This window comes from Nycticebus coucang, chromosome 4 (assembly GCF_027406575.1).
Source record: "Nycticebus coucang isolate mNycCou1 chromosome 4, mNycCou1.pri, whole genome shotgun sequence".
In the NCBI taxonomy this organism is placed as follows: Eukaryota; Metazoa; Chordata; class Mammalia; order Primates; family Lorisidae; genus Nycticebus; species Nycticebus coucang.
The window spans coordinates 16,551,230-16,576,857 of record NC_069783.1 but is presented as its reverse complement, the minus strand read 5'-3'; the positions used below and the strand labels follow the sequence as shown (position 1 = coordinate 16,576,857).

General features: G+C 39.8%; 1 protein-coding gene across 1 annotated transcript in view; it reads right to left on the bottom strand.

Annotated features, from left to right (window-relative positions):
* Nucleotides 1-280: 280 nt before the first annotated feature.
* Nucleotides 281-25,628, bottom strand: part of LOC128584266 (uncharacterized) — a 58,761-nt gene continuing 33,413 nt past the window's right edge. The window contains exons 2-5 of the mRNA XM_053589312.1: nucleotides 2,360-2,472; nucleotides 1,843-1,980; nucleotides 438-1,499; nucleotides 281-326 (exon numbers count right to left, since the gene is read on the bottom strand). Of these exons, the coding sequence (XP_053445287.1) occupies nucleotides 821-1,499; nucleotides 1,843-1,980; nucleotides 2,360-2,472 (930 nt within the window). The 3' untranslated portion in view covers nucleotides 281-326; nucleotides 438-820. The remainder of the gene's footprint in view (nucleotides 327-437; nucleotides 1,500-1,842; nucleotides 1,981-2,359; nucleotides 2,473-25,628) is intronic.

The window sequence follows — 25,628 nt, the reverse complement described above, 5'->3', positions numbered from 1 at the left end:
TACAGAGATTAACTCAAAATGGATTGTAGACCTATATGAAAAATGAAAAACTATAAATTTCCTATAATGTAAGATAGGAGAAAATCTAGATGACCTGGTTATGGTAGTGACATTTTAGATAAAATATCAAGGGCACAATCTGTGAAAGAAGGAAATAATTTAGAAACTGTTACCCAAGGTATAAAGATTCTTAAAACTCAATAAGTGTCGGTGTCGCTCGGCCGCCGGCCAGCAGGGACAAACACACCAACGCAAACAGCTTTCAGCAAGTTTATTATGGGGGGCAAGCAGCTTGTCCGGGGAGAGCAGGATGGAAAAGCCCTAACCTTGTCCGGGGAGAGCAGGATGGAAAAGCCCTCTCCTTGTCCGGGGAGAGCAGGATGGAAAAGCTCCCTAACCTTGTCCGGGGAGAGCAGGATGGAAAAGCTCTCTCTAACCTTGTTTCCAGCACTCTGTATATATACTCTAGGACACTTCCTGTTGTCAGTTTCTTGACTTAGATATCTCTCCAATGAGCGCAAAGGGCACGGGGCGGCAAGGTTGTTGCCAGGGCGCAGCCTGCAAGCAGGTTTCCTAAAGTACGCCTCCGCCATCCTGTTTTTGTGCCTGATCGATACATTGTATAAGGGCCCTCCACATCTCCCCCTTTTTATTTATTTATTGCGAGTTGTGACCATGCCTGTCTTAGGTTGTCCCCCTGTCCGAGTATAGTCTTACCCGTCATTGAGGGTACAGGCAGCGGTGGCCTGTCCTCTGTCTTAGGTTGATCTACATGGGGGGGGATCTTACCCATCATTGGCTACTGGTCCAGCATGCTAATTCAGATCTGGGGGGAACCTCCTGCTTGGAGGGCGAGGAGGGCCTGCTGGACCATGACGCGGTCTCGTTGTTGTCTTTGGCGGAGGGTAAGGAGAAGTTTGATGCAAAAGACTATGGCAACTAGAAGTATAATACTTAAAGCCACGGTGCCGGCCCAATTGCGGGCATGGGAGAGCAAACTAGTTACTTTTCCTAGAATATTGCCAGCGGTAATTACTTGTACTGGAGTGCTATTGATACTAACAATATGATTCAACATTTGGTGGGTGAGGTTTTCAAATTCCGCATCCCAGCTCCCCAGAAGGTAACGGGATAGTTGCAAGGAAGCATTACGCAGGGTACCATTAGGTTCAAAAGGGACGGGGGTAATACACAGAGAGGGTAGGCTGGTCAAACAGCCGAGGGAGAGGTATTTTTCCATATCATCTATTTGCTGTTGTAAAATGTCCATTCTTTGGTTAACTAGTAACAGTCCCGCACGAAGGTGTCTGTCTGCGGCGGTTTTGGTGCGCAGGGCCTCCGCAGCTGAGGCGGACAATTGGTTGACAGCAGCAGCGGTGGGGACCGCGGTGGCAAGGGCTGCAGTCGCGGTGGCGGCGGCTGCGAGGGCTGTGGCGATGGCCGTGACAAGGGCCGCGGTGACTCCGAAGTCGCGCTTCGATGTGGCTCCATGGGCGCGGCTTCATCGTGTGAGGGGTTCACTGGACGGGTGAGTCTTTCCGGGACCCGCACCGGGGAGCTCTGGTCCTGTGGAGAAACACAAACTGCACCTCGTTCCAGATGAGAACCGGGTCTGGGCCACGTCAGTGGCCAGTTAACAAATTTTTAAATGAAATTATTAATGAATTTTTGAATGAATTTTTTTGTTTGTTTGTTTGTTTATGCGGCTATTCTGTGAAAGGCCAGGGTAGCTCCCCCTTTTTTATTTATTTGTGAGTAGTAAGGGGAGGCTACTGTCACTGCCTTCACAAAAGCCTTGGCAGTTTTACCTTTCAAAGGGGTACCATTGCATTTCAACAGTACCTGCAGCGGGGCCTGAAGCCGCACTTGGTAGGTTTCATTCCCCATTTCCGTCCAAAAACCCAACGGCGGCACTCTTTGTGCCACTGGCCATTAGATAATTGAATGAGGACAGGCAACGAACCGCTGTTCTCACTCAGACTCAAGACAGATACAACAAAAGGGGTCACGAACACCAGATAGTACACACGCTTAACAAAAGACTAACACCCGCCACTATGGTCGTGGCCAATGACCCGTGTACACAATCCCCCGCTCTGATCGCGGGCCCTCGCTTTTGTCGCGAGCTGGATCCCTTTTCCTCCCCTGCTCTGATCACGGGCCCTCGCTTTTGTCGCGAGCTGGATCCCTTTTCCTGGATCCCTTTTCCTCCCCCACTTTGAACGCGGGCCCTCGCTTTTGTCGCGAGCCGGATCCCTTCTCCTCCCTTGCAAGCTCTGCGGCTACCGCAGAAGTCTCTCCCACCACTTATCTACCTGGTGGGGCTACCCGGACAAACCCGGCACGGGGGGCGGCTTACCTGTCAGCTGAAAGCAGTCTCGAGAGGGGATCCTGAAGTTCCCGGGTTTCGGCACCAGTTGTCGGTGTCGCTGGGCCACCGGCCAGCAGGGACGAACACACCAACGCAAACAGCTTTCAGCAAATTTATTATGGGGGGCAAGCAGCTTGTCCGGGGAGAGCAGGATGGAAAAGCCCTAACCTTGTCCGGGAGAGCAGGATGGAAAAGCCCTCTCCTTGTCCGGGGAGAGCAGGATGGAAAAGCTCCCTAACCTTGTCCGGGGAGAGCAGGATGGAAAAGCTCTCTCTAACCTTGTTTCCAGCACTCTGTATATATACTCTAGGGCACTTCCTGTTGTCAGTTTCTTGACTTAGATATCTCTCCAATGAGCGCAAAGGGCCCGGGGTGGCAAGGTTGTTGCCAGGGCGCAGCCTGCAAGCAGATTTCCTAAAGTACGCCTCCGCCATCCTGTTTTTGTGCCTGATCGATACATTGTATAAGGGCCCTCCACAAATAAGGAGAAAATGAACAATTTTATTTAAAAACTGGACAAAAATTCTGACCAGAGTTATACTAATAGCAAACAAGTATACAAAAAATTCTTCACATCATGAAATATAAATTAGGGAACAATGAGATACCACTACATCCCTATTGGAATGGTGGAAACCCGTAAAACTGACATCACCACATCCTGGCAGGGTTGTATAACAACCACAGGAATGTGGAATGGCACGGCCACCTCGGAAGGCAGTTTGGCAGTCTCATAGAAAGCTAGACCTGATCTTACCATACAATCCATCAATTGCACTTTTTGGTATTTATTAAAATGAGTTAAAAACTTATGTCCATACAAAACCCTGAACACAAGTATTTATAACATCTTTATTTATAATTGCCAAAATATGACAACCAAAATGTCCTTCAGTAGATGAATGAACAAATGTTTATGGCACATCCAGACTCCAAAATTTTATTCTTCACTAAAACTTGATAAGCTACTAAGACATGAGATGATATTGAGATACTGAAAATGCATATTGTTAAGTCAAGGAGGTCAAGCTAAAAAGCCTGCATACTGTGTAATTCCTACCATTCTGGAAAGGCAAACATTCTGAAAAGGCAAAACTATGAAGAATGTAACATCAGGGCTTGGGAAGTAAGGGGTAGAGGGAAGCGTGAATAGGTGGTTAACAGAGGATTTTTACATCAGTAAAACTATTCTGTGTGATACTATAGTGGTGGATACATATCATTATACATTTGTCCAAACTCATAGAATGTACAGCTACAAGGGTGAACTCTAACATAAAGTGTGAACTTTGGGTGATCATAATGTATCCAAAGAGGTTCATCACTTGCAACAAATGTACTACTCTGGTGCAGAAGGGTGACAGTGGGGAGGCTGTGCATCCATAGGGGGAGGGGGAAGTGGGAATTCTCTGCTAAATTTTGCTGACAGCATAAACTGCTCTAAATAATAAAGCCTATTAAATTTAGTTTTAAATTTAAAAAAGGTATTATGCGCCATTATTACCTCTGTACATTTATCTGTTTATCCTACCTGCAAAGTATGATTGACACCAATATACAGTCTCAGATTTTCTCGGCTTATTATTCTACATCCTAAATTTGTTTCAACATCAAACAATCAGAATCCAAAGTAATCTTAACCATCAAGAACATGACATAGTTCCATAATCCAGGAACTATGAGGAAAACATTTTCTAATTGTGTTGATTCTTACAACAACAAATCTTGGGCCAATATTTCACTAAAATTGAGAGATTTCTGGAAATCCCAAACAAAATACTGATAAGAGTGTGCACAGTTATATAGAATTATCAGCATAAAATGCAGCCAAAGTGAACACCAAAGTTGACACTAGGCCAGTATAATGGTTTCTCTGCATAAACTTTAAATTTTGCTGTAGTCCCATTTGAGAAGAAACGGCCACAAATTGCTTGAACGTTGTTTGAAAATGTGATTGTCATGTTTTTAGAGATTCCAGAAGGAAACAAGGTACACATGACTAATGCTGGAGAGTTGACCTGTCTGATCTCTAACAGGTGATGTAATAGTATAGCCCCGTGCTTGTAGATACCTTTCCTTGCTCTCCGCTTCCCCACCCGGAGACAGCAGGCATCTTCTTCCTGCAGCAAAGAACATGGTCTCTCAGATGCACGAAGCCTCCAAATCTTTTATAAATTGCTCAGTTTTTCTAAATCTTAGTTTATTTATGTTTGCAAAAGGAATAATGATGCCTACTTTACACGATCATTGTGAGATTCAAGGAGATCATAGATAAAATGATTAGCATAATGTTGCATACAAAGTAAAAGCTATTATGCTGAAGGATATTAGTTTTACAGACATGGTATCAATCAGCGCACTCCCCTTGCTACAGGAAAATAATACCCAATGCTAGGAATAACTTGAAGTCCAAGTGGGTCTTTGGTTTCATGTAAAAAAGAAATCAAGAGCAAGCTGACGATGTAAAATGAAAGTAAGTTTTATGAAATACAGAAGATCTACTTCACAGAGACTAGGTCTCCCCAATAAAAACAGGACCTGTAAGTTTTTTTATTTCTTTGTTTTAGCAATGACTTAATCCAAAGCTAAGGGATGAGTGGATATTTATGGTAACTTTTGGAAAGGGGCAATGCTTCCTTATCAGTGGGAGCCCTCCGCTTTCTTTACTTTAATAAGGTCCCTGGAAACTGTCCTGGTGTTAGTGAGCATTACTTTCAGCATGCTAATATTTTAAATTGAGGCATAATGAGCTGCAAAATCAAGAAGCAGCCAATTCTTTGGTTCCAACCAGTCTTAACTTGTTGTGTCACCCCATCTGTTTTCCACTGTTAGGGGCTTTTTGACTCTGTATTAAGCAGTGTCTGCTGGTTCCCTATCTCACCATCCCCCTCAACTTTCCTTCATCCACCTATACATCTATGTACGGGTGTAGCTGTCTATCCATATATTCATTCATCTGTTCAGTCAACAAGGCAGGCACTGATTAAGTTAATTACCATAACTCAAAACATTTAATAAATACCTATCGTGTGCTGGCCACTGTGCTAGAACCTATGAGAGATACAGAAATAAATTAAATGTCTAGTCTGCTATTAAGGATTTCTACAAGCTTAATAGAAGACCAGAACATGGGCACGAATAATAATAATACAAAGTACCAAGTGTTAAATGACTCAAACTACACTCATTGAAATGCACTGCAGGTTGAATGCAGGAAAAGTCACTTTAGCAGGGGATTAGAGCAGGCTTCCTAAAAGAGATGCTATTTAAGATGAAATTTGCAAAGGAGCTGGAATTGGAGAGATGAGGAGGAAAAGGGCTTTTCAGACAATCTGCTGTTCTCTCCATGCAATAACCCCTAAGCCACAAACTTCTAGATCCACAGTATTCAAGAGCTGCCCTCCTTTCACTTTAATTTGGGGAAACTGAGACCCAGAAAGAGGAATGAGCTGCAGTTCCCAAGATTGGTTAGTGTTAAGTTCAAGCTAAAATTTTGCATAGCCTAATACCCAGCTCTGAATTCATCTGCCTTCTCATTAACACTCACTGCACAGCAAGTGTCGGCTTAATGTTCTGTTTAGATATTCATTTTCCACATGTCTACTTTAGCAGAGTTAAATTACAACAGGACCTGACCACCAATAATTTTGTTTTCATTTGGCATAAACACAATAAGTGGCTGATGCTGGAGTCTAGTCTAACTTGAAGCATGGTGGTCATGCACACAAATTATACATAACTTCCCACCATGGCTCCAGATATTTCCCCTGTAAATATTCTTTATTTGATTCTACCAATATTTAGTTACTCTTATAGTAGCAAAATTATATACCTGGAAAGTACTCAATTTTACATTTTTTTACCCAAGGCCTAAATAACTGGATGAATGGAAAGATCTTTTGTGTCATTTATTACCAAGAGACAGACAACAGAGGTCCTCCAAAAAACCAAAGGACCAACTGCCAAGGTGGAGGAGCAAAACTGAGATTTATGACATTTTAAAAAGTTTGACAAAAATCCAGCAAAGAAGCAGGCAACAAGTGAAGATTCCTGGTAGTCTCACAAATTAGGCACAGGGCTGATTTAGAAAAAAAAAGCAGGCAAATTTAAAGTAGAAAGAAGCAACATTGGAGTTTGCCCTTCAAAGTCAGATATGAGGGGGGCAGATACAAGATGGCTGACTGAAGCCAGCTTTCCATAGAGGCTCCCATCCAGAAGGAGAGTTAAAGGACAGAAATTTAGCAAATAACCTGGTGGATTAGAGCTGCACCAAGAGAGAAGGTGGAAGAACGCACATCAACACTGCTGAGACGAGCTGCAACTCCAAGGATACAAAAAAAGGTACAAAATCCATCAGCAAGTGGACAGAAGTCCCCTCCCCCATGAGAACAGCTCAGAGTGCCCCACAAAAAAATGAGCAGAGTTCAAAGGTCCTCCCACTACACTCCACGGGAGAGACCCTCTAAAAAAATAGACCTACCTCCCCTACTAGGGTGCCACAGCGTTCTCCTGCCAGGCCTAGAACTGTATAAAATTGTATATACTCTCTACATGTAATTCTAAGCTCCCAGCACTCCCCTCCACTCTCACTCTGAGGTCTGGAGGCCTGTGCCCCAGGAGTCCAGATTCTTGCGTGATTTCTTGAGAGGTGTGGACACGGTCTAGACTGCAGCTGGTCAGTGCTGATCCTGAAGCATGGGAGTGAGGAGAGGACGGTCAGCTGAGAGGGAACCAGGCTGGAGCGGCGGTGCCCTGAGGCACAGAGCAGCAGCCATTTTTGGCAACAATAGGACTCACCCCCGGATAATATGAACCCACACCTGCTGTCTTCCTGGGCAACAAGAGGAGGCCGGGAATCTTCTCAGGTGGCAGCCACCACGGAACAGATCTGGGACTGAAATGCAGGCCCTGAGAGTAAAGGGTTTGCCTGAGGCGGTACCGGCCTGGGTGGAGTGCGGGGACTAGAAAATGCACATGCAGAGCTGGGAAGTTCCCAGGGCAGGGATGACCCAGAGGACCACTTTACTGAGCCTAAGATGCACCCGGCCCTTAGGGGATCATCAGCCTATAGACAAAGGAAGACAGGAGGCTAGAACCGACAGCTAACAGTGCTGCGAATACAAACCTGCAAGAGCAAACACATGGCTGATGTGCAGGTTCTGGGAACTCAAAACAGCTTCTCTTCTACAGGGGAATTTATCAGGGACAGAAACAAATTCCCTCAAAGTTTTTCTGTTCTGTCAACATCAACCACGGGCAGGGCTGGAACTGAGTGAACATCCCCCAGCCTCCATCAAGCACTCGAGGTTGTCAGGTCTTACCTCCCCCTGCTGGATAGAGGCAGAGAGCATCAGCCTGGATGAGCAGATATAGATTTCCTTGTGATTCAGGCAGGTGCAAACCCCTGGAGTATCTGCTCATTGGAGGCAACAGGGTCACAACCCTGCAGAACTATCAGTGACTGGGTGTGACAGAGGTGCAAGGTGTGGAAGGAGCCATCAACCTTCCCAGACTAATCTATTTGCTGGGTGGGTCCTCCTGACTTCACGGAGCACCGGAACAAGTTATATTTGAGTTGTCAGCAGACCCCTGCAATCCAGTTGCCAGAGACCTTTTAAACTCTCCCACCTGAGACAGGTGCTGACTGAGACAATTGATTTGGACCTTTTGACTGAGCCAATCGCCCGAGGACTATCAAAGCGGTGCCCTGGGTGTGTGGTTGTAGGAAGATTTGATTTTCTTTTCCAAGGAAAAGGGGTTATTGGGAGGCGGGGTAACTTAATTGCTGGTATTTCTCAACAGCTGAGACTTCAACCTAGAGTAAGTGTTTCACTAGGATTGGACAGAGACCAGCTGAAAACAAGACAGAACCACTTAGCCCAACCACATGAAGCAGGTCCCCAATTTCTCAGGCCATAGCATTGTACGGGTCCTCCACAAAGCTCCAGGGGAAAAGTTAAACGGTGTAAAATAATCATGGGGTCAGAATCTGTGGAAAAACTCTGGTAACATGAATAACCAGAATAGATAAACACCCCCAAAGAAAGATATGACAGATGTAACTGAAGATCCCATTCATAAACAGCTGGCAGAGATGTCAGAAATCGAATTCAGAACCTGGATTGCAAACAAGATTGAGAGAATGGAGGAAATTTTGAAACTAGACATTCAAGGAGCAATTCAAAAGTAGGAATTAGAAATTTGAGGAGAAATTCAAAAGTTGTCTCAAGAATTTAAAGAAATTAAAGACAAAACCACCAAAGATTTTGACACATTAAAGCAAGAATTTACAGTCCTCAAAGGTCTGAAAAATACGGTAGAATCCCTCAGAAACAGAGTGGAGCAAGCACAAGAAAGGATTTCTGGCATTGAAGACAAAAGCCTTTGAACACTCCCAAACTCTCAAAGAGGAAGAGAAATAGAGAGCAAAAACAGATCATTCTCTCAGACAGCTCTAGGATAATTTGAAGAAGGCTAATATCTGCCTAATGGGAATCCCTGAAAGTGATGAAGTGGCCACACTAGGCACAGAGGCACTTTTCCAAGAAATTATGAAAGAGAATTTTCCAGACATGCCAAGAGTTTCTGAAATTCAGATAGCAGACAGTTTCAGAACCCCGGCATGACTCAACCAAAATAAGACATCCCCCAGGCATATCATAATTAACTTCACTAAATTTAATATGAAGGATAAAATTCTGAAAGCAGCCAGACATATGAAATTCATTATCTACAAAGGGAAGAATATTAGAATGACTGCAGATCTCTCTGCTTAAACTTTTCAAGCCAGAAGAGGATGGACATTGACTTTTGATCACCTAAAAAAAAATAATTTTCAACCCCGGATCCTGTACCCAGCTAAACTGAATTTCATTTATGATGGATAAATTAAATACTTTAATGACATAAATATGTTGAAGAAATTTGCCATAACCAAACCAGCTCTTCAGGATATTCTCAGACCTATCCTCCACAATGACCAGCCCATTCTTCTACCACAAAAGTAAACTCACTCAGAAATATTTGATCAAACTCCAACTTCCACAGTGGCAAAAGGTTTAAAAATGTCCACTGGACTTTCAAAAAACTCTACACCCAAAATTTTACCAGACTTATCAATATTCTCCATTAATGTGAATGGCTTAAACTATCCTCTAAAGAGGCACAGGTTAGCTGACTGGATACAAAAATTCAGGCCAGACATTTCCTGCATACAAGAGTCACATCTTACCTTAAAAGATAAATATAGACTCAGGGTGAAAGGATGGTCGTCAATATTTCAGGCAAATGGTAATCAGAAAAAAGCAGGTGTTGCAATTCTATTTGCAGACACAGTAGGCTTTAAACCAACAAAATTTAAGGAAGGATAAGAATGGTCACTTCATATTTGTTAAGGGTAATACTCAATATGATGAGATTTCAACTATTAATATTTATTTACCCAACCAGAATGTGCCTCAATTTGTAATGAAACTCTAACAGACATGAGCAACTTGATTTCCTCTAGCTCCATAATAGTTGGAGATTTCAACACTCCTTTGGCAGTGTTGGACAGATCCTCCAAGAAGAAGCTGAGCAAAGAAATTTTAGATTTAAAACTAACCATCCAACATTTGGATTTAGCAGACATCTACAGAACATTTCATCCCAACAAAACTGAATACACATTCTTCTCATCAGCCCATGGAACATACTCCAAAATCAATCACATCTTAGGTCACAAGTCTAACCTCAGTAAATTTAAAGGAATAGAAATTATCTCTTGCATCTTCTCGGACCACCATGAAATAAAAGTTGAACTCAGTAACAACAGGAATATGCATACTCATACAAAAACATGGAAGTTAAATAACCTTATGATGAATGATAGCTAGGTCAGAGATGAAATTAACAAAAAAATTGCCAAAATTTTGGAACAAAACTACAATGAAGACACAAATTATCAGAACTTCTGGGATACCAGAAAGGCAGTCCTAAGAGGGAAATTTATAGCACTGCAAGCCTTCCTCCAGAGAACAGAAAAAGAAGAAGTTAACAACTTAAGGGGACATATCAAGCAACTGGAAAAGAAAGAACATTCCAACCCCAAACCCAGAAGAAGAAAAGACATAAACAAAATTAGAACAGAATTAAATGAATTTGAAAACAAAAGAATTATACAACAGATCAATAAATCAAAAAATTGGTTTTTTGAAAAGGTCAATAAAATAGATAAACCTTTGGCTAACCTAACCAGGAAAAAAAGAATGAAATTTCTAATCTCATGAATCAGGAACGACAAAGATGAAATAGCAACAGACTCCTCAGAAATTCAAAAAATCCTTCATGAATATTACAAGCAACTTTATTCCCAGAAATATGAAAATCTGAAGGAAATTGACCAATACCTGGAAGCACGTCACCTTCCAAGACTTAGCCAGAATCAAGTGGAAATGTTGAACAGACCAATATCAAGTTCTGAAATAGCATCAACCATACAAAATCTCCCTAAAAAGAAAAGCCCAGGACCAGATGGCTTCACTTCAGAATTCTACCAAACCTTCAAAGAGGAACTACTACCTATATTACTCAACCTGTTCCAAAATGTAGGGAAAAAAGGAAGACCTCCCAACATGTTCTATGAAGCAAACATCACCCTGATCCCCAAACCAGGAAAAGACCTAATAAGAAAAGAAAATTATACACCAATATCACTAATAAATATAGATGCAAAAATATACAACAGATCCTAACAAACAGAATCCAGCAACACATCAAACAAATTATACATCATGACCAAGTCAGTTTTATCCCAGGGTCCCAAGGCTGGTTCAATATATGTAAATCTGTAAGTATAATTCAGCACATAGACAAATTAAAAAACAAAGACCATATGATTCTCTTGATTGATGCAGAAAAAATTTTTGATAATATCCAGCATCCCTTCATAATCAGAACACTTAAGAAAATTGGTATAGAGCAAACCCACAGCCAATATTGTAGTGAATGGAGTTAAATCAAAACCAGTTCCACTCAGATCAGGAACCAGACAAGGTTGCCCATTGTCTCCACTGCTCTTTAACATTGTAATGGAAGTTTTAGCCATCTCAATTAGGGAATAAAAGGTGATCAAGAGTATCCATATAGCATCAGAAGAGATCAAACTTTCACCCTTTGCAGATGATATGATTGTATATCTGGAAAACACCAGGGATTCTACTACAAAACTCTTAGAAGAGATCAAGGACTACTCGGGAGGCTGAGGCAAGAGAATCGCGTAAGCCCGAGAGTTAGAGGTTGCTGGTGAGCCATGTGACGCCACGGCACTCTACCGGAGGGCGGTACAGTGAGACTCTGTCTCTACAAAAAAAAAAAAAAAGAAGAGATCAAGGAATACAGCAGTGTCTCAGGTTACAAAATCAACACTCATAAATCGGTAGCATTTATATATACAACAATAGGCAAGCCGAAAAAACAGTTAAGGACTCTATTCCGTTCACAGTACTGCTAAAGATGATGTAATTTGGGGGAGTTTATCTAACAAAGGATGTGAAAGATCTCTATAAAGAGAACTATGGAACTCTAAGAAAAGAAATAGCTGAAAATGTTAACAAATAGAAAAACATACCATGCTCATGGCTGGGAAGAATCAACATTGTTAAAATGTCCATACTACCCAAAGCAATATACAATTTTAATGAAATCTCTATTAAAGCTCCACTGTCATACTTTAAAGATCTTGAAAAAATAATACTTCATTTTATATGGAATCAGAACAAACCTTGAATATCCAAGACATTACTCAGAAATAAAAACAAAGCAGGAGGAATCACGCTACCAGATCTCAGACTATACTATAAATCGATAGTGATCAAAGCAGCATGGTACTGGCACAAAAACAGAAAAGTAGATGTCTGCAACAGAATAGAGAACAAAGAGATAAACCCAGCTACTTACCGTTATTTGATCTTTGACAAGCCAATTAAATACATTCAATGGGGAGAAGATTCCCTATTTATCAAATGGTGCTGGGTGAACTGGCTGGCAACCAGTAGAAGACTGAAACTGGACCCATACCTTTCACCGTTAACTAAGATAGACTCTCAATGGATTAAAGATTTAAACTTCAGATATGAAACTATAAAAATACTGTAAGAGAGTGCAGGGGAAAACCCTTGAAGACATTGGTCTGGGAGAGTATTTTATGAGGAGGACCCCCCCTAGGCAATTGAAGCAGCTTCAAAAATACACTACTTGGACCTCATCAAACTAAAAATCTTCTGTACTGCCAAGAACACGGTAAGTAAAGCAAGCAGACAGCCCTCAGAATGGGAGAAGATATTTGCAGGTTGTGTCTCCAACAAAGGTTTAATAACCAGAATCCACAGAGAACTCAAACGTATAAGCAAGAAAAGAACAAGTGATCCCATCTCAGGTTGGGCAAGGGACTTGAAGAGAAACTTCTCTGAAGAAGACAGGTACACGGCCCACAGACATATGAAAAAATGCTCATCATTTTTAATCATCAGAGAAATACAAATCAAAACTACTTTGAGATATCATCTAACTCCAGTAAGATTAGCCCATATCACAAAATCCCGAGTCCAGAGATGTTGGTGTGGATGTGGAGAAAAAAGAGCACTTCTACACTGCTGGTGAGAATGCAAATTAATACATTCCTTTGGAAAAATGTTTGGAGAACACTTAGAGATCTAAAAATAGATCTGCCATTTAATCATATAATTTCTCTACTAGGTATATACCCAGAAAACCAAAAATCACATTATAACAAAGATATTTGTACCAGAAAGTTTATTGCAGCCCAATTCATAATTGCTAAGTCATGGAAAAAGCCCAAGTGCCCATTGATCCATGAATGGATTAATAAATGGTGGTACATGTACATCATGGAATATTATGCAGCCTTAAAAAAAGATGGAGACTTTACCTCTTCCATGTTTACATGGATGGAGCTGGGACATATTGTTCTTAGTTAAATATCTCAAGAATGGAAAAAACAGTATCCAATGTACTCAGCCTTACTATGAAACTAATTTATGGCTTTCATATGAAAGCTATAACCCAGTTATAACCTGAGAATATGGGAAGAGGGATACGGAAGCGAGGGAGTGTGGAGGATGGACAGGGGGAGGGTGATTGGTGGGATTACACCTGCAGTGCATCTTACAAGGGTACATGTGAAAATTAGTAAATGTAGAATATAAATGTCTTAACACAATAACTAAAAAAATGCCAGGAAGGCTATGTTAACCAGTGTGATGAAAATGTGTCAAACAGTCTATAAAACCACTGTATGGTGCCCCCATGATAGCATTAATGTACACAGCTATGATTTAATATTTTTAAAAAAAGAAAAGAATAAAAACAAAGTCAGATATGAATAAAGGGAAAGAAATTTTCTGTGTCCCCATTTTGTTCCTCTGTTTCCTCTCCCACTCTGCTAAGAGCTACATTAATAATGCCAGGTCAGCATGTATTAAAAGTCAGGGCCTGGTTGTAGCTGGTTGATTCCATTTCGCTGGCCCTTCCACTCAAGAGGCCTAATTGGGGTAAAATCCAAGAGGCATGATGAGCCTGGAAACGAAACAGAGCAGCTGGTCTCATGGTCTGCTTCAGGCTGAAGCCCAATTATTCAATGGTGTTCCACACAACTCAGATGAGCTTGTCAGAATTCTGTGCATTGGATTTTTTTTTGCCAAAAATCAGCTGATAATGTGTATTTCACTGATGTTTTTCCTCAAGTCTGGGGAACCCTTGAGGAGCAGTGGCTATAATCTAGGCACGAAGCAGGTGTTCCTGGAATCACAGATCACTACAAAATTAAGGTACGCCAAAATCCACCCTTTTTCTTTTTTTTTTATGCAAGAGAGATCCATACTTAAATCCCAGCTTTGCCACATCCTAGAAGGGACAGTTCCTAATGTGTAAAATAAGGTTCATGAGAAAAACTCAGGTACAGCGTCATAGAAGTGAATCTTTTCTGTAAACTATAAAGAAACATGCAAATATGTCATGTAGTAAATACACCAACTTTAGGGTCCAAGAGGAATGTTTCAAGTGCATAATCTGCTCCTTAGTAGCAATCTCACTATTCTGTGTTTCAATGCCCATATCCGTGAATAATACTTTCCCTAGAAGGTTGTGTTAAGTTCAGATAATGTTTATAAAGTATCTGAGAAGTTGCAGTTGTTTTTAAACAGTTATTTTTATGATTGAATGAGCTGTTCTTACTACTATTTCTGCTCCAATACATTGAACCACTATTTCTTTGGCAGGGGCTGTCTTTGAACTTGCTGCCTTCTGACTCTTGCCCCACCCGGGGCTCAGACAGTAGCCATACCATATCTGTAAGGTGCAAAGGAAGAAGCCCACACTGAAGTCCAACTTCTCACCAACATCATCGTAAGTTTTTCCTCCCTTTCAGTCCTCCCTTGAGGTCTCTCCATGGAAGTAGCACCCTCCCATAGGCACATTCAGCAAATCACTGGACCTTCTGGAAGGCTGGAATCCTCTATCTTGGCTCAACTGTGACCAGCTGGCTGGGCTCGGGCCCTGCCATAGACCCAGCATCATTTAGCTTTAACTGAATCACCAACTCCAGCGCAATACTATCAGAAGGGAGAAATACCCAATATTCACAAAAGATAGCCAGAGTCCAGCAAAGCCAGCTGCTCCCTTGATGGTAATCACATCTCAGTGAAAGGAGCTCTATGTCTGAAGATTTGATCTCTCAGGTAGGAAGGGCAAGAATTGATCACTAACCTCAGACTCGTGAATAGAAGCCCTGACACAGATAAGCACTCAAGCCAGAGCTTTCTCCCTGTGGGCTTGCCCAAGCAATCAAAAAGACAATTATTACTTAAGAAGGGAAATGACTTTGTGCATCTCAAAACTTTTACACTTGATCAATGGATTACTCTTACCCATACTAAATGCTAAGCTCAGTGCCACATGTATAGTAGTAAAAGGCCTGTATTCAAAGAGATGACCATCTGGCTTATTTTCCTTGAAATGTGTTCAGGGCAGCATTTTTCCTTGGCATGCATAGGAGTCCATTAGCATTCCTGTAAAGAAAATACCTGATGCTGGGTAATTTATAAAGAAAAGAGGTTTATTTGGTTCATGAAGCCAAAGAAGCATCTGCTCCTGGGAGGACCTCAGGGAGCTTCCTGTTAAAGTGGAAAGTGAATGTCACCTGGTGGGAGAGAGGGAGCAAGAGACGTGGAGGAAATGGTGCCAGGCTCTTTGAAACAACCAGCTCTTGACTGAACTAATAAAGCGAGAGCTCACTTTCTTGTTGGGGGAGCGCACCAAGCATTTCATGAAGGATCTGCCCTGGTGACCCAAACATCTCCCATCAGGCCCACATTCAACACTGGGGGTCAAATTTCAACATCGGATTTGGAGGGGCCAGACATTCAAATCGTATCCTGTCCATATCCCGTATAGCAAGTTCTATGCTTCATTGATGCTTTGAATTGTTTGCTTTTATTTTATTGCACATTGGCTTACTCATTTCAATTTAAATTGCTAAGTAATGTTTTACCTTAATTCTCTACTTCTTTCTGTGTATTCTAAAGAACAAAAACAAACTACACATAAGTTCTGTATACTGTTTTACAAATCAGAGAATTTGTTCCCTGGTGTGTCACCATCTGGTTATATAACGTAGAGAAAATAATATCCTTTCTTATTGCCTCATTTTCCTTATCTGAAAATTCAGAGGAAGTGTATTAATGTTCTTTTAGATGATATTCAGGACTATAATACTAGAATTCTACCAATGGAAACTCTACCGTAAAGTTGGACCTTCCCCACCAGAAGCTAGTTTTCTGACTGGTGAATTAAAATGATATTTCAAAGAATAATTCTGGTTTCTAAGCTGTTAAGAATTTTAAGAATCAAGATAGACATACTAAGAAGACCAATGACATTTCATACAAAGTATTTGAACAGGGCTTTATCTCCTTCAAAGTATTACCACATCCATTGATCCATTCTGTTCATGTGAACCAGAGTAATACATTTAATTAGTGCCACAAAGGAGAAGCCAGCCTGCTGCACACAGAGTTATAAAACCACGGTTAAGTGTGTATTAAAATCCTAACAGTGCCAGCTGCTACAGTCAGCCATAATTGGGTTTTACTTTCCTTCTGTGTCAAATATTGCCTTTACGTATGTGAACAAGCAAAGCAGAACAGACAAATCCATAAATATTTGGGCTTTGCTGAAATCCAGAAAGGTATGTAATAATCACTAAAAGAAAGCAAAAAAAAAAAAAAGTTGTCAAATTCTAGCAAGCCTTTCCCCTCTCTGGGCCTCAGTTTCTTCATCTGTAAACTGGGGAGAGTAAACCTCGTACACCACTTGTCCATTCACCCTTCTAAGAGCTCTGACCATATCTCACCATCCATGAGCTAGGCAGACTCCTATTTCCCTCTTCTTACCTCCCACCCAGATAAAGACAGGAGCAGAGGGCAGCCCAAATGTGGACCGAGGCCTGTGAGGGACCAGGAAAGGCATTGTATGGAGTAGAAAGAACATTAGATGTTGACCAGAAGTCCTGAGTGTCTGGATCCACCCCTGCCCTGCGCTGAAGAGCAACAAGCATCATTTATTGAATGATGGGTGATTCCCATGTGTTCCTGCTGCACTGGCTGTTTTGTTTAACTCACAATAGCTTTAAGAAGTAGGTAAGGACAAGTAAGGACATCAAAGCTCAGAAATACTAAATAACATTTTTAAGAACCCAGAACTAGTAGGAAGCAGAGTCTGAACTGTAAACACCTCATCCTCTTAGATATCACATGTTATTTCTTTCTGGACCTCAGTTTCTCCCCATTTGAATGGTTTGAAACTACATTATCAGGAAAGTTAATAATTAAATCAGAAAAAATAGAAAATGACTTTGAAGAAACATAAATCTGAGAAGAAATGTTTATGTCCTATAAAAGGAAAGTAAGGGAGACTCCCTAAAGTTCTCATCGCCTGTCAGCACTCTGATGGAAATTCATCCCCCAAGGGTGGTGGGGAACTCTTCTCTACTACTACCTCCCTCAATTGCTCTGACTTGAATTCTCCTGCTCCCATTAAGTGGACAGGTTGTAAGACATGATGTTTTCTTGAGGTATTTGGTCTCAGCACTCACACAACATTTCAGCCTTACTGGTTCTGAACACAAGCTAGAATGATGTTGGATTTGGCTTTCTCACTCTTAGAAGCATCCCCAGAAAGATGCATGCTTTGATATGTCCTGGAAAAGAATATAATGGAGAGAAACTCTAAAGTGGAAAGAGAAAACAAATCTCCACATTTGTTAAAGAAAGTAGGTATGTAGCTGCAAATTCTTGAAAACTCTTCTACCTGCTGGCCAGGTCTTCTGACTCTATCATCAGGACTTCCCTTCCTGAGCCTGAAGTTTTCACCTGCAAAGTTCCCTGATGATGCCCAACTTGGCCAATTTCCTACCAAAATGTAACTATTATTGCAGAGACAGCCACAAGTATCCTTAAAAGAGAGAGTATCCTCCCTTCTCCTCCAAGCTCAAACATTCATTATAAACCTTGCTGACTGGCCAGGCCGAGGGGGTCACACCTGTAATCCTAGCACTCTGGCAGGTTGAGGCGGGTGGATTGCCTGAGCACAGGAGTTCAAGACCAGTGAGCTAGAGCCAAGATCCCATCTCTGAAAAGTAGCCTGGCATGTGGCAGAACCTGTAGTCCCAGCTTTTGAGGAAGCTGAGGCAAGAGGATTGCTTGACCCCAAGAATTTGAGATTACTGTGAGCTATGACACCACAGCACTCTACGAAGAATGACACTATCTTCCAAAAAAAACCCCTTGCTGCCATGAGGGTTAAAATCTAGAAACTCCATGGAGGAAGCTCTAAGGACTCTGCCTCCCTCCTGGCTGTGGGATCACTATACTGGGCTTGGAGCTTTATTCTATGGCTGCTTTTACTTTGGAAAGCAATAAATACATCTCTTGGGTAAGTCTTCAGTTTGGGGATTTCTGTCACTCACTGCTGAATATAAACCTAACTGATAATGTCTGCCTCACAGGATTCTTATCAGGATTGGGAGAAGGTGATAGATGTCAAGTGTGAATACAATGTATATCCTTCTCACCTGAGTCCCACTATGTGTCCGCACAAGCAGGAATGTGAGTGTGCATGTGTATGCTATAAGCAATTACATGGTGTTTTATACCACATCACTGTGACTTCTAAAAGGCAAGGACCTTACATAGTTATACCCTATGGCACAGGTACCAAGAATACTGCCTGCAATGAAGCATCTTTCATGAAATGAAAATGGACCCTGAAGGGGGTATATAAAGCATAAGAGTCAGTGCAAATGCTCACATGTAACAACATCATTGTTATTTTAGGATACTGTAAATTAAACTAAAGCAAATCTGAAATAAACAAGTATCACATTCTATGCCTTCTGTAACATGGGAACAGTTTTTGTGACTGCATGGATCCATGCTGTGTGTTTAGTTTTAGTCACTGACCTGGTTCTATTTCAAGAGAAAATACATAATCTCATCCAAACACAAAATATTTTAAGACTAATTCCTCTTTCTTCTTAATGCAGAGCAGAAAAGCAAGTCTATGATTTCAAATATCACAAACTGAGAGCAGGAGACTCTACTACTTAATGTCCATGGGTGGTAAAAGATACAGAAAGTGGCACTCACGTTAAAGAATGTCCCTGCTTATACAGAAAACTTATGGATGTCTGAGCATTAGGGTCTGAATTATGGCAGGCACTCAGTATTATAGATATCATATGGGCTGCACTCGAGGAAATCAAGATAGTATAGAGATCAGATGCAAGTAAACAACCACATACAGAAGATTACTGTTGTGCTGAGCACATAGGAAGCATAGGAAAAGTGGCAAATGTGTTTGCTTGGTAAAGAAAGAGAATACTTTACAGGGAAGCATTTGAATTAAAATTTGATAGTGACCACAGCTTTCCTAAAGGGCAGGGTAAGAGGACATCCCAAGAAAACAGAACACAAGAGCAATGTTTGGGTGGGAAAAGGCTTGGGACTATAAGGGATTTGAAAGAGGTTGCATATTTAGGGAGACAAGTTGTCAAGTTAGTTCACGTGGTCATCTTCCCTTGATATTGAATTACCCATCCCCTGTGAATTTTTTTTGGGGGGGAGATAAGACAATTAACAGAAATCTATCAAGTTGGGAAATGGTGGATTTCTTGCTAGACAATCAAGTATTAAGTACATTGGATACTTACTTGCCTTTCCGTTTCTGTGATACTTTACTGAAAATAGTGTTCTTCAACTCCATCCAGAAAATACAAAACATGTAAATTCCCCATCTGTTTTATGGCTAAATGGTATTCTATGATATACTCATACCACAGTTAATTGATCCATTGATGGATTGATGGACACTTGAGTTGATTCCATATCTTGGCGATTGTGAATTGTGCTAGGATAAACATTCTAGTGCAAACGTTTTATGGTAAAATGCAGTTTCTTCTTCTTGCTAGATACCTAGTAATGGGATTGAGGGATCAAATGGAAGGTCTACTTTTAGCTCTTCAATGATTCTCCATACTTCAGAAATAATTGACTTTTAAATAAAAAATAATTTATTAAAAAATGATTTATTATGAGATTTCTAACATATATCAAAGAATAATGTATGAAAACAAAACCACAAGGGATAAGAGGGGAAAAATGAAAGTATGCTGTTCTAAATATCTTAAATTTTAGGTGGAATAGCCTAATATTAATTAAAAGTAGATCATTTTAAGTAAAACATGCATTCCTTAAACAATGTGGCCACTATTAATAAATAAAACAAAAAGGCACCCAAACAAAAAGGAGAATTTCAGACCAATCTCATTCATGAATATAGATGCAAAAATACTCAACAAAATCCTAGCCAATAGATTACAGCTTATCATCAAAAAAGTCATTCATCATGATCAAGTAGGCTTCATCCCAGGGATGCAAGACTGGTTTAACATACGCAAGTCCATAAATGTTATCCACTATATTAACAGAGGCAAAAATAAAGATCACATGATCCTCTGAATAGATGCAGAAAAAGCATTTGATAAAATCCAGCATCCTTTTCTGATTAGAACACTGAAGTGTATAGGCATAGGTGGCATATTTCTAAAAGTGATTGAAGCTATCTATAACAAACCCACAGCTAATATTTTACTGAATGGAATAAAACTGAAAGCTTTTCCTCTTAGAACTGGAAACAGACAAGGTTGTCCTCTGTCACCTTTATTATTCAACATAGTGTTGGAAGCTCTAGCCAATACAATTAGGCAAGACAAAGAAATAAAGGGAATCCAAATGGGAGCAGAGGAGGACAAACTCTCCCTCTTTCCTGATGACATGATCTTATACTTACAGAATCCCAAAGACTCAACCACAAGACTCCTAGAAGTCATCAAAAAATACAGTAATGTTTCAGGATATAAAATCAATGTCCACAAGTCAGCCTTTGTATACACCAACAACAGTCAAGATGAGAAGCTAATTAAGGACACAACTCCCTTCACCACAGTTTCAAAGAAAATGAAATACCTAGGAATATACCTAACAAAGGAGGTGAAGGACCTCTATAAAGAAAATTATGAAATCCTCAGAAAGGAAATAGCAGACGATACTAACAAATGGAAGAACATACCATGCTCATGGATGGGCAGAATCAACATTGTTAAAATGTCTATACTTCCCAAAGCAATCTACCTATTCAGTGCCATTCCTATCAAAATACCAACATTGTACTGTCAAGATTTGGAGAAAATGACTCTGCGTTTTGTATGGAACTGGAAAAAAAACGTATAGCTAAGGCAGTTCTTAGTAATAAAAATAAAGCTAGGGGCATCAGCCTACCAGATTTTAGTCTGTACTACAAAGCCATAGTGGTCAAGACAGCATGGTACTGGCACAAAAACAGAGGCATAGACACTTGGAATCGAATTGAAAACCAAGAAATGAAACTAACATCTTACAACCACCTAATCTTCGATAAACCAAACAAGAACATACCTGGGGGGAAAGACTCCCTATTCAGTAAATGGTGTTGGGAGAACTGGATGTCTACATGTAAAAGACTGAAACAGGACCCACACCTTTCCCCACTCACAAAAATTGATTCAAGATGGATAAAGGACTTAAATTTAAGGCATGAAACAATAAAAATCCTCCAAGAAAGCGTAGGAAAAACACTGGAAGATATTGCCCTGGGGAAAGACTTCATGAAGAAGACTGCCATGGCAATTGCAACAACAAAAAAAAATAAACAAATGGGACTTCATTAAACTGAAAAGCTTCTGTACAGCTAAGGAGACAATAACCAAAGCAAAGAGACAACCTACACAATGGGAAAGGATATTTGCATATTTTCAATCAGACAAAAGCTTGATAACTAGGATCTATAGAGAACTCAAATTAATCCACATGAAAAAAGCCAACAATCCCATATACCAATGGGCAAGAGACATGAATAGAACCTTCTCTAAAGATGACAGACGAATGGCTAACAAACACATGAAAAAATGTTCATCATCTCTATAATTAGACAAATGCAAAACAAAACAACTCTGAGATATCATCTAACCCCAGTGAGAATGGCCCACATCTCAAAATCTCAAAACTACAGATGCTGGCGTTTATGTGGAGAGAAGGGAACACTTTTACACTGCTGGTGGGACTGCAAACTAGTACAACCTTTCTAGAAGGAAGTATAGAGAAACCTCAAAGCACTCAAGCTAGACCTCCCATTTGATCCTGCAATCCGATTACTGGGCATCTACCCAGAAGGAAAAAAATCCTTTTATCACAAGGACACTTGTACTAGACTGTTTATTGCAGCTCAATTTACAATCACCAAAATGTGGAAACAGCCTAAATGCCCACCAACCCAGGAATGGATTAATAAGCTGTGGTATATGTATACCATGGAATACTATTCAGCTATTAAAAAAAATGGAGGCTTTACATTCTTCGTATTAACCTGGATGGAAGTGGAACACATTATTCTTAGTAAAGCATCACGAGAATGGAGAAGCATGAATCCTATGTACTCAATTTTGATATAAGGACAATTAATGACAATTAAGGTTATGGGGGGGAGAGAAAGCAGAAAGAAGGATGGGGGGAGGGGGTAGGGCCTTGGTGTGTGTCACACTTTATGGGGGCAAGACATGATTGCAAGAGGGACTTTACCTAACAATTGCAATCAGTGTAACCTGGCTTATTGTACCCTCAATGAATCCCCAACAATAAAAAAAAAGAGAAATTTTTATATAATTTGGCAGGATAATTGAATCTAGTAATAAAAAATTGAGGCAAAAAAAAAAAAAAATCCAAGAAGCCAGCTCAGTACCCATAGAGCAATGGTTAGGGAACTGGCCATATGCACCGGGGCTGGTGGGTTCGTACCCAGCTGGGCCTGCTAAACAATAATGACAACAACAACAACAAAAAAAAAATGGCTGGGTGTTGTGGTGGGTGCCTATAGTCCCAGCTACTTGGGAGGCTGAGGCAAGAGAATCGCTTAAGCCACAGAGTTTGAGTTTGGTGTGACCTGTGACACAATAGCACTCTACCCAGGGTGACATAGTGAGACTCTGTCTCAAAAACAACAACAACAAAAAAAAAAAAATCCAAGAAGCCACCCAAAGCCACCACTAACTGCTGCCCGATATGGTAGCCACTAACCCCCTGTCCTCCCCTGGCTGTCTAACTTTAAATTAATAAAATTAAAATTATATTAAAAAAAACAAACAAAAAGGCATAGAATAGAATATTAAGAGACTATGAGGTCCCACTACCAAAACCTGCCCAAAATATACAAATTGCTAAACTATAATTCAATATCTTCCATAAACATAGTTAAAAATCCTTGCAAAATATAAGCAAATAAAATCTAGCCATATGTAAAAAGGATAATGCCTCATGACCAAATGGAATTTATCACAGAAGGTAAAGCTACATTGGTAATTAAAACTCTATCAATGTAATTTACTGTATTTACAGAGCAAAAGAGAAAAAAATGCAGAAAATACTCAAGGGATAATTTACCATCTACTTATGACTATAAAAAATTTTTTTCAGCAAAGTAGGAATATACGAAAACTTTTTCAACTGGATAAAGGGCACCGACAGAAAGCCAACAGATAAAATCATACTTAGTGGTGAAAGATCGACTGCTTTTCTCCTAAGATTGACAAAAATAGCAGTGATATTCAAATCTCTCAGCTTGTATTCAAAATTGTATTAGTAGTCAAGGGTCTCAACCAGCACAATAAAGTAAGAGAAAGAAATAAAGGGAATGTGAATTTTTTTAAAAGAATGAAAAAGTGTATTAATATACAGCAAAATGATCATATATATGGAGAATTCTAAGGAATGTATGAGTAAAAGTCAACTGTAAATTATATACAAATTAAAGTAGGTAACAAAATAGTCAATATTCAAAAATCAACATTCCTATATATAAGCAAGAAATAACTTGAAATTGAATGGTTTTTAAATCCCAGTTGCAATGGAAGCAAAAAGCATAATTGATTTAGGGATAACTTTAACAAAATATGCATATAAGTCATGTGCATTTGAAATCATAAAATATTTCTGTTCCACATTCATGTGTCAGAAGACTGAATATTAATAGGTCAGTTCTACTTAATGAATCTATATTTAGTAAAATTCCAAACAAAATTCTTGTAGACTTTTTGAAGATGTGGAAAGTCAGTTTTAAAATTTGTATGGAAATGCAAAGAAACATGGAAATTCAAAGTAAACATTGCCTAATGTCAAGACAGAAATCTGCAGTAATCACAAGACTGCTACTGGTATAAAGACAGTAAACAAAACAGAACAGAGTCCAGATGCAGACTCATACATGTATTCATACATATAGGGCCAATTGAATTTCAACCATTATGCCTCATTAAGTCAATGATTCAATGAGGAAACGATAGTCTTCCCAACAAATGGTTCTGGAACAATTAAATACCCATATACTTTTTAATGAGCCTCAATTCTTACCTCATACCATACGCAAAAATTATCTGAAACTGAATGATAGACCTAAAAGCATAAGACTACCAGAAATAAAAACACAAGAAGAAATATTTGTGACTTTGGAATAGGCAAACATATCTTACATAAATTTAAAGAGCAAGTTTAAACTTACGTCCTTCAAAATATAAACGGAAAAATGGAAAGATAGGCCATATACTGGTTGCAGGTACAATGTATGTGTGCATATATATTTTTATTTACATCACATATATATCATATACAGGGTGGACATAAAGGGTGTGCAATTCAAAATAGTTTAACATAGTAAATGGAACATGAACTTTATGGACACCCTGTATATCACATACCCTGTTTCCCCCAAAATAAGACAGTGTCTTATTTTAAGATGTGCTCCCAAAGATGCACTAGGTCTTATTTTCAGGGGACATCTTATCTTTTCTGTAAGTAGGTCTTATTTTCAGAGGATGTCTTATTTTCGGGAAAACAGGGTATGTATCATATATCACATATATATCTGTTATATATATTCCATATCTAAGATGATATAAATATGATCTATGCCTATATCTAAAAATATATATGACAAAAGATTTGTGTTCATAATATATGAAACTATCCACTTACAATTTAATTATAGGAAAAACAACCAGTTGAAAATGGACAAAGGGTTTGCATCGATACTTTAACAAAAAGTGTGAAAATGATCAACATGTATAGAAAATGTCATTGTTAGCCATCAAAAAAATGTAAATTACAATGAAATGTGTCTATATCCCATTTGAATTCTAAAATTAAAAGGATTAATTATAGTGTTGGCAAAGATGTAGAGAAATTGGAACTTTAGTATATTGCCAGTGGCAAAGTAGCATACTTTGATAAGTAATGTAACAGTTTCTTTTTTTTTTTTTTTTTTTTGCAGTTTTTGGCCCGGGCTGGCTTTGAACCCACCACCTCTGGCATATGGGGCCAGCGCCCTACCCCTTTGAGCCACTGGCACCACCTCAGCAATGTAACAGTTTCTTAAAAAGTTAAGCATTTAACATAACACCCAGTAATTCCAATGACCCAGAGAAATAAAAACCTGCATCCACATAAAGACTTACATAAATGTTCATGGCATCAGCAACAAAATGCCCAAATGTGCAAATGCCCATTGACAAATAATAGGAAAACAAGTTGTCACATATTATGTAATAAATTTTTATTAGGTA